Source organism: Melospiza georgiana, chromosome 4 (genome assembly GCF_028018845.1).
Source record: "Melospiza georgiana isolate bMelGeo1 chromosome 4, bMelGeo1.pri, whole genome shotgun sequence".
Lineage (NCBI taxonomy): Eukaryota > Metazoa > Chordata > Aves > Passeriformes > Passerellidae > Melospiza > Melospiza georgiana.
In genome coordinates, this window is record NC_080433.1 from 32,399,890 (window position 1) to 32,409,656 (window position 9,767).

Here is a 9,767-nt window from a genome sequence, read left to right on the forward strand (position 1 = left end):
GCTGGCACAGAGGTTTTGCTGTGCTGCAAGTCGGATCCCAATACCCCTGTGATTCCTTCACTACTCTGTTATGTCTCTGTAGAATGCTGCAAACAGCATTTGTGTCTTCAGAAGTGTTTGCAAAACCAGTGTGTTTGAAGATTGAGTCCAGGGGTTTGGTTCAATGACCACAGGAAGCTAGATTATCATTGTATCTGGCTTCTAACTTAGTTTTCTAGCTGCTGGAAATGAATGACTGACTGAGATACAATCCTAATTATAATTTGATACTTCAGTTTCCTCTGGTTACATACATATATATATATATATATATATATACACAGGCACACACATGTGCTTTTACCTTCTTGGTATATACCAGAAAGTAAATTCTAAATTTCCTATGGTCTAGTTAATCCTAAGAACTTAGGTCTTTTTCTTAAAGAACAATTATTGAACCCAAACTCATGTGCTGTTGCTGTCACAATGTGTTTTGTTCTTTCAGTGCTCTGTTGTTTAACTCGCATCTGCAAACTGAAAATGCAGCTTTCATTCTTTTTTGAAAGGTGGTACCTCTTCTGCCACTCTTGCTCTCTCCTTCTGAAGTAGGAGCAGATGAGTAGCTATTTGTCCCTGCCTATTTCTTCTCCTTTCCTGTTGGGATTTTTCTGAATAATGTGTGACTTACTAGCTCAGAGCCAACTTGTTTTTCAAGGTTTATATATTTGTGTAGCTTTCAGACACCCTTACACCCACACACTTTCTCTGGCTATAATTTGGATTTATTCTTTCTCTAGTACCTCAACATGACATGAAAGATTGAATTTTTCCCTAGAGCAACAATTTGCCTGGAACAGACTGGGAATAATCGTTGAGGTGGCAGGACATCATTTGCTCGTTTATCGTATGGAGTTTCAGGAACACTGATAACTCGTCCTTTGTTGTCTTTTCAGGATTATGACCTGTGCATCACCTGCTATAACACTAAAAACCATGACCACAAGATGGAAAAATTAGGCCTCGGTCTGGACGACGAGAGCAACAACCAGCAGACAGCCACGACGCAGAGCCCCGGCGACTCGCGCCGCCTGAGCATCCAGCGCTGCATCCAGTCTCTGGTGCACGCCTGCCAGTGCCGCAATGCCAACTGCTCGCTGCCGTCCTGTCAGAAGATGAAACGGGTCGTCCAACACACCAAAGGCTGCAAGCGCAAGACCAACGGAGGGTGCCCCATCTGCAAGCAACTCATTGCTCTCTGCTGCTACCACGCGAAGCACTGCCAGGAGAACAAGTGCCCCGTGCCCTTCTGCCTCAACATCAAACACAAGCTCCGTCAGCAGCAGCTCCAGCACCGCCTGCAGCAGGCGCAGATGCTCCGCAGGAGGATGGCCAGCATGCAGCGCACGGGCGTGGCGGGCCAGCAGCAAGGACTGCCCTCGCCCACACCGGCCACGCCGACGACTCCGACGGGCCAGCAGCCCCCGACGCCGCAAACCCCACAGCCCCAGCCTCCGCCCCAGCCCGTGTCACAGCCTCAGCCCGCGCCTCCCAACAGCATGCCGCCCTACACCATGCCAAGAACTCAGCCCCCTGGCGCCGTGTCCCAGGGCAAGGCAGGCGGCCAGGTGACGCCTCCGACTCCACCTCAGCCGCCGCAGCCGCCAGTTCAGGGTCCTCCTCCAGCAGCGGTGGAAATGGCCATGCAGATCCAGCGGGCAGCGGAGACCCAGCGCCAGATGGCACAGGTTCAGATCTTCCAAAGGCCGATTCAGCACCAGATGCCCCAGATGCCACCGATGGGAATGAACCCTCCACAGATAGGCAGAGGTCCCGGCGGCCATATAGATCAAGGAATGGGGCCGGCAGGAATTCAGCAGCAGCCGCCGTGGGTACAGGGGGCCTTACCCCAAGCTCAGCTGCAGCCAGGAATGCAGAGGCCATCCATGATGTCAGTAGCTCAGCCGGGTCAGCCGATGAATATGGCCCCTCAGCCAGGGATGGGTCAGGTACCTGGCGCCGCTCAGCCCAAACAGCCTCTGCCCCAGGCGGCCTTACAAAACCTACTGCGGACTCTCAGGTCTCCCAGCTCACCCATGCAGCAGCAGCAGGTGCTTAACATCCTCCACTCCAACCCTCAGCTGCTGGCCGCTTTCATCAAGCAGCGGGCGGCCAAGTACGCGGGCTCGCAGAACCCGCAGGCCATGGCGGGGCAGCCTGGCCTCCCGCAGGGGCAGCCGGGGCTGCAGCCGCAGCAGGCCATGCAAGGGCAGCAGGGAGGGGTGCACCCCAACCCGGCCATGCAGAACATGAACCCCATGCAAGCAGGAGTGCAGAGACCCAGCATGCCCCAGCAGCAGCCGCAGCAGCAGCCGCAGCAGGCCATGGCTGGGATGAATCCTCAGGCGCAGCAGATGAATATGAATCACTCGGGGATGGCTCCCCAGTTCCGAGATCTCCTGATGAGACGGCACCAGATGATGGAGCAGCAGCGCCACCAGCAGCAGCAGCAGCAGGGAGCGGGACCGGCGCTGGGGCCGGGAATGGCCAACCACAACCAGTTTCAGCAGCCCCAGGGCGTCGGGTATCCCCAGCAGCAGCAGCAGCGAATGCAGCATCACATGCAGCAGATGCAGCAAGGAAACATGGGACAAATAAGCCAGCTTCCACAGGCCATGAGTGCAGAGACAGGAGCCAGTTTGCAACAGGCTTTCCAGCAGAGGCTGCTTCAGCAGCAGATGGGATCCCCAGCTCAGCCCAATCCAATGAGCCCCCAACAGCACATGCTCCCCAATCAGGCCCAGTCCCCGCACCTCCAGGGCCAGCAGCTCCCTTCATCGCTCACCAATCAAGTGCGTTCTCCACAGCCTGTACCCTCACCGCGGCCCCAGTCCCAGCCCCCTCATTCCAGCCCATCCCCTCGGATGCAGCCTCAGCCTTCTCCACACCACGTGTCCCCGCAGACCAGCTCCCCACATCCAGGACTGGTAGCTGCCCAGGCTAACCCCATGGATCAAGGGCACTTTGCCAGCCCGGACCAGAGTGCAATGCTTTCCCAGCTTGCTAGCAATGCCGGCATGGCAGGCCTCCATGGTACAAGCGCCACGGAACTGGGGCTCAGCTCCGAGAACTCAGACTTGAATTCAAACCTTTCACAGAGTACACTAGACATACACTAGACACGTTGTAGCATTTTGGGAGCAAAAAAAAAAAAATTAAACAAAGAAAATAAAAAAAACTTATTTTCGCAAGACTTTTTGTACTGAAGACAAATTTTTTTGAATCTTTCTTAGCTAAAACGACATTTTTCCCTGGAACACATCTGAACTCTGCAGCAGTAGTTTGTGGTTTTAAAAACAAACCGACAACGAACCTGAGGGACAGTAGAGTACAAAGAATATATTTTTGTTATGGCTGGAATCATAACCAGTCCTTTTTCTTGGCTTTTTTTTTTCCTCGTGTGCGTTGGGGAGGTTGGGGGAGTAAGGTGGTCTTTTGGTTGCTCACCAAAGGATCCCCTGCTCATGCCTCTCAATAGGTTTTATTTTTTTTTTTAAATTAATGAAAATATGTAATATTGATAGTTATTATTTACTGAGGCAGATGGTAAACATTTTCCCTATTCTGGTTTTTCTTGATGTCACTGCGAAAAAAAAACACCACAAAAACAGAACAACAGAAAAACACAGGAGAACCTTTCCTAAAACCGGAGGACAAAAGGGGTTAATGTTGCTTTAAAACTACATTACATATATAAATATATATATATAAAAATAAATACCAATCTTTTCCTCTTTGGTTGGAAATACGTCAATTCTTTGAAAAATGTAAAAATATTAAATAACTCAGTCCCCTCCTGAAGTCTACTTTTGTCCTCCAAGAATTTTCTATACAAGAGTCTGAGCTTAAAAAAACTTCAAGTATTAAAGTAATTTGTACATGTAGAGAGAAGACAACATTTTTGGAAATACACAGGGGCAGCTGCCAAATGGATGTAGTATATATATTGTGGTTTCTGTTTTCTTGAAAGAATTTTTTTGTTATTTTTACATCTAACAAAGGAAAAAAAAAACATAAAAAAGAGGGTAAGAAACAATTCCAACGGGATTATTTCAACCTGAGAAAAAGTCCCTGGGGTTTCTTCTTTATGCTTGCTTTCTCTCTCCCATGCCCCTTTCCCACCCTCTTCCATTTTCTGTAAAACTTGAAAATAGAAAGCAAAAAACCCTCAAATGTTGTATATCATGCAATTAAAGTTGGTTACTTATAAATAAGAACTTTCGATCACTGTATAGACTGTTAAAATTGATTTCTTATTACCTATTGTTAAATAAACTGTGTGAGACAGACAGCCTGTTTTTAATGTTTCCCTTCTCTCCCACATGTGTTGCTTGTTCTTAAAATGGTGGGGGTAGCGGAGTATGTGCTACTTCAAATGTTTGCTATCTAGACGTCGGAGAGCTATTTAATGTATATGACTGTTTTAAAATGCAAATCTCTAATAAGGGGTGTGGAGTAATAATTAGTCTTCTCAATGGACTCTTTTGGTACAACTCTACATTCGCGTTGTTCCCGGCATGTATCTTACCAAAGAAACGAGGTCTGACCTCAACAGTTGTGCCAGTCAGCTGTGCCCCGCCCTGCTCACACGGCCTGGGAGCAGCTGATCTTCAAAGGACCTATTTTGCATTTTGAAATGAGAACTATTTGTTTGGATATGTGATATTAAAAGATCCTATTTCACTTGGAGTATATTGTGCGCCTTTTGGCACTGAAGTGTGAGCATGAGGTAAGCTTGTGTGGATGTCGTGCAGGCAGGTGCTGGACCGGGATGGCGCGTGGGTGCCCAGTCACCCTGTGTCACATCTGGTGACCTGCTGGACGCAGAGGCATTCCAGAACAGAGGTGCTGCCACCATGGAGCGTGCTGGCAGTGACCCCAGGTGTGTGCTGCCCACAGCTGTGCTCACATGGAGTTAACCCGGCCGTGGCGCGTGCTGTGCTCAAGCTGGTTGTGCTGGATGTGGCTGGTGCAGTGAGGGCTTCCCAAAATCCAGCCTTATGGTGTGCATGTGCACACGGTGCTGGCTGCCTAGGGAATAACTCACCCAGATGGGACCAAGGATGTGACCAGCTGTGTAATGCCAGCTGTGTTGGGAACATCAATGTATCTGCAGATCCCAGATAGATAAAACAAGCAAGCTGACCTCAGGAAACTGCTGGTGGAAGATGATGGAGGGGGTAAGTGCCAATTAAAAGTAATGGTATTACAGTGTGAATGGGTGTTAGAGATCTTCAAAAGTGGGAGTAAAATGCTTGGGTTTTGGATATAAACACAATTAGGACAATGAATCTTGTATTTAAAAAAGGGGTTGGTGGCAAGCCTTCAGCAAGATGGTGGAAAATTTGTGGCAGGCTTAAGGAAAGCAGCCCTGGGCTTTGGTGTTCGGCCTTAGCTAAACCTCATACTGCTTACCCTGGCATGGTGCAGACCAGCTCTGCACCAAGCCCACAATTCACCTGGTGCACTGGGAGGGACTGTTCCTGACCTAAAGATGAGCAGAAAGCAAAAAAGTCCCATTAATTGAATGCCAGGAGAGCAGCCTGGGATTGTTTTGATTTGTGCTCTGCACAGAAAGCTCTCCTCTTCCTTCCCTGCCACCGTGCAAAGCCTAGTTTTTCTTTCAGCCTTGGTGGACTTCTCAGGATGGAGCATAAATAAAATTCCTTCTGACCACATACAGGCTAGTGACGTGAAAAGTGTGCCCAGCCTTCTGACTTGGAGGCTTTTAGTGCAAACAGCTTTCATCTGTGCCACTGAGTGAGCACACAAACCATGGTTAGAATTTGTCCTGACCTGCATCAAAGCATCTGAAGTGGGGAAGTCCTGGGACCTTGCAGAGCACACTACAGACCTTCCAACTTCAAATGCCAACATAGAGACTTGCTTGAAAGATGCCATGGTGCATTCTGTGAGACAGCACAGCTGCTCTGTCCCTCTTTGTAGGTGCTGACCCTGAGCCAAGTTCAGTTTTTGAGGTGATGTGGATGATCAATAGTCTAAAATTTGCATAGGGTTTCTTTTCCTGACATCCCTCTACTTCTGCTTTCCCTGGTTCTACTGGAGAACCAGAAGCCGCCATCTAGGGCACTGCTCTGGCCCAAGTTTCAAGTAGGGGGAGGATTTCATGGTGACAACAAAATTAGGGTGTCATCTGTATCTCCCTTGCCATTCAGTTTTGTCTGAGTTAAGATGTTTCACTCCTATTTATTAGACTCTTGGACCAGCAAAAAGAATTCACACCCGAAGTTCCGGCAATCTAGTCAGATATTGATTGTCCAGTTACAACAATGCTAATGGTTGTACTCAAATCATGTGTAGTTCATTCATGTAAACTTTCTAATGTCTGACCTTCACTATCCCAGCTCCCTCAGCCTCTCCCCATCTGACAGAGGCTCTAGTCTTCTCATCACCGTGCTGCCCATTTGCTGGATTCACTATGCCCAAACACCAGATAATTGCACAAACCCAAGACAATGTTGGTGCAGTCACCTGGTCATTAGCCAGCTGTTGTAACAGCAAAACAAGCTACAGCAGCTCCTGGCAGGCCAAGACAAGCCCAGGCAAAGCCTGGCAGAGCCTCACATAAAGCAGAACTTGTGACCTCTTACTGGCTGTGGCAGCACCATGACAAGGCTGAGGTAGAAGATGTGACAGTGACAGCCATTCCAGCTTTTGTGTCATTTTTCCAGTATATGATACACAATTTCTCTGCAAGAAACTCCACCTCCTGTTTCCAAGATGGTCTTCTTGCTGCTTCCAGTTTCAGCCAAACTCAAGGACTCCAGCCCATCCTCTCTGGGCACTCTGGAACAGATCCTATAGTGAAATACAGCAGCAGTCACAAGAGTCTGCTCCTCTGACCAGTTCTGCCTAGGTGTGTGATGCTTTCTACCCTAAAAATGAGCTTTTATTTGAAGACCAGCCACAGGGTGCTTGTCTGGGGAATGTTTATTTTTACAAACCCTCTCAGCAGCTGCCTTTCTACAAATACAAAGCTGGGGTATCTGCCAGCTTGCCCAAGGAGCCATTTCTTCCCTCAGCTTGTCAAAGCAGAATGTGTGCCATAGATCCCAGCCTGAGACACAGCCTAGCCTGGCCCCTGAAAGTGTAAAAGCACAAAACATTCCATCCACAGGGATTGCAGCAGCATCTGTGCTTGCTTTGTGGCTGGAGAGCTGCTGAGCTGCTCTGTCAGCCCTGCAGGTGTGGCATGTGCATCAGCATTCGCCTGCCTGACTGTGCTCTGGCATTTTGGTTTGCTCAAGTTGCTTCAGTTGCACTCCCTTAGAACAGGATCTTGGTTTCAACTCTCCAGGAAGGAATATTGGGTGTTTGGAAGGGAAATCTGTCCTGTGACTGCTGCTGTGAGTAGCTGATGGGCAATCAGCCATGGCTCCAGTTTACTCTCCCTGTTGTCTCCCTGTTGTAGGGAATGTGGTAGATTTGGGGAGGGTGGAGAAATTACTGTTGGCACCATCTCCCTCAGCCATCTTTAAAGCCCTTCCTAGCTCCTGGTGAAGCTGGCACAGCTCAGCCTGTGGTTTTCCCCAGGTGTGCTGGCTGGTGGCAGGCTCTGGTGTGTCTTGGGAGCACAGAGCTATGTGGGATGTCATCCCAAGCACTGGCAGTGGGTCTTTTGCTTCTCCTCGTGTCCCTGCAGTCCCCAGGGCAATAGCAGGAATTGAAAGGTCATTACCAGAAGAAAGCTCTTTGCCAACCCTGATCCTTTGGCTGAAAGTGCAGAGCTTCTGCTGCCCTGAAAAGCAAAGAGTCTTCCATTCTGTTTCCTCTTCACTTTTGCTTTTCACTGTCTGTGCTGTCCCACAGCAGTGTGGCACTGAAATGAGTTCCCAGTACAATGCTGTGGTGACCAAAGCTTTGGGAGCCATGCAGTGGATATCTCACCAGGCCTGCTGATGGAAAGCCAGGGCAGCCTGGGGTATGACCTGGGTCTACTGCCACCCACACTGCCAGGGCTTGTAACCACACAGCCTGAGTTACAGCCACCACAAGTCAGAACTCCAAACTCATGAGTTTAAAAAACAATTTAAAAAAAGAAAAAAAGAGGGGGAAAAAGACCTCAAGTGCTCTTCTGTTTGCCTGCTGTTATCTCAGTTTGAGCTTGTATTGAAGGATTTCAAGCCCTTTGTTCTGTCAGGTGGGCCCAGTTCTCCTGTGTCACCACAAAGAGTGAGAGAGAGCCCTTAACTGTGACTTGGGAAAGGAAATATAAAGGGATTTCCACCTTGGCAAACTGCTTATTATTTGTCAGGCCTTGTGGATGGAGTGACATCTTCTGCCATTATCTGGACTTGCTCCAGGCTGCCCTTTCTGCTGGGGAAGATGACCTGGCAGGACATGGTGGTGCCCCACGTCTTCCTTGAAAAGCTTGCAGAGGGATTGAGAGGCAGCACAGCTCAGCTCTCAAAAGCCAGATTTCCTGGGGGTCTGGGATGGGATAAGCACTTCAAACTGAGATTTATTTCCTAGGCAGTTAACTCTTCCCTCTCCTTGGAACTGGCTGTAGCTGCTTTTTGGGGTTTAGTTTTGCTTTGGGGTTTTTTGTTTGCTTGTGTTTAGTTTTTTTTTTTTTTAATTTAGACAAAAATTATTTACTGTTTCATTAGTATTTGTATGTAGAGTTGTGTTGGCATATATTGACAGATTTAATGGGGTAGTAAAATAGCAAGGAAGGACAGGCTAACTTAGTATTTGTGCCCTTAACTGGGTCACCTTAACTGGGGTCTGGGGATGCATTATTTGTTCACTACACAAACTGTTCCATTACTGTGACAGTGACAAGTGGCTGTACATGTGGAAGAACTTTGGTGTAGCATTAAGGATGATCTGACAAGGGTTTTCTATAAGCTCCCCAGCCCATGAGAGAGATCTAGAAAACAGCAACTGCTCAAATCCCCCCACCTGCAAGTAGGCTGTTGCCTGTTCTTACATAGTGTAGGACACAGCTCTCTTCTTTTCATGGTTACCTTGGTAAAATTATTCTGCCAAAGGTTAAGCAGAATATGTTTTATTATATTATTCCATCTGTTTCCTTGTTGGTTTTCCAAGCTTGTCTCCCCTATTTTCCTTTTCCAAACACATGAATGTATAGCCAAGGCTTACATGTCTATAAATACTTTTTCTTCAGAATTGTTCCCCTCCCAGTGCTCATGACAAAAATTAAACCTTTCAAAGTCTTTTTGTTTTTCACACTGTCAGCTAGGAGGTGCCTTACAAAAGCCATGTGCCACTTCCCACTGCACACAAGAACTGGGAAGGCCTGTAACCAAATGGCTGCCACTTAGTGCTGGAAGTGAAAAAAGGCCCCTGGAGCACCAGGATTCTCATGAGCTCTTTGAAATAACAGAGTAGAAAACTGGAAAAGGAGGCTCTGGAGAAGCAGCAGATGAATTTATGAAGCCTGAGGACGTGGAACATGAGCTCTGCATCCCAGAGCATGGGGGAGAGGACAGTCCCAGTAAACAAGCACAAAGAGCCAGTGAGACAAGGCTCCTCCAAGAAGTTGTGGTACTGAGGAACAGAGCAGATGCTGAAGTACAAGAGCTGCTCACCTTGGAGCTGAGTGCCTGAGGAGACAGCCTGGCCCCTGTCCTGCAGCAATAATCCTCCCACTGCAGCCAGGGCTCCTTCTGCCATTGCACCTGAGAGCAGCCCTTTGATACCGATCTTGCTACAATTTTGATTGCAGATTATGTTAAAACACAGAC

At 48.3% G+C, this 9,767-nt stretch overlaps 1 protein-coding gene across 1 annotated transcript in view; it reads left to right on the forward strand.

Moving 5' to 3' along the window:
- Nucleotides 1-4,327, forward strand: part of EP300 (E1A binding protein p300) — a 60,772-nt gene extending 56,445 nt beyond the window's left edge. Inside the window, exon 31 of the mRNA XM_058022157.1 lies at nucleotides 933-4,327. Within this exon, the coding sequence (XP_057878140.1) occupies nucleotides 933-3,155 (2,223 nt within the window). The 3' untranslated portion in view covers nucleotides 3,156-4,327. The remainder of the gene's footprint in view (nucleotides 1-932) is intronic.
- The last annotated feature ends 5,440 nt before the right edge of the window (nucleotides 4,328-9,767 follow it).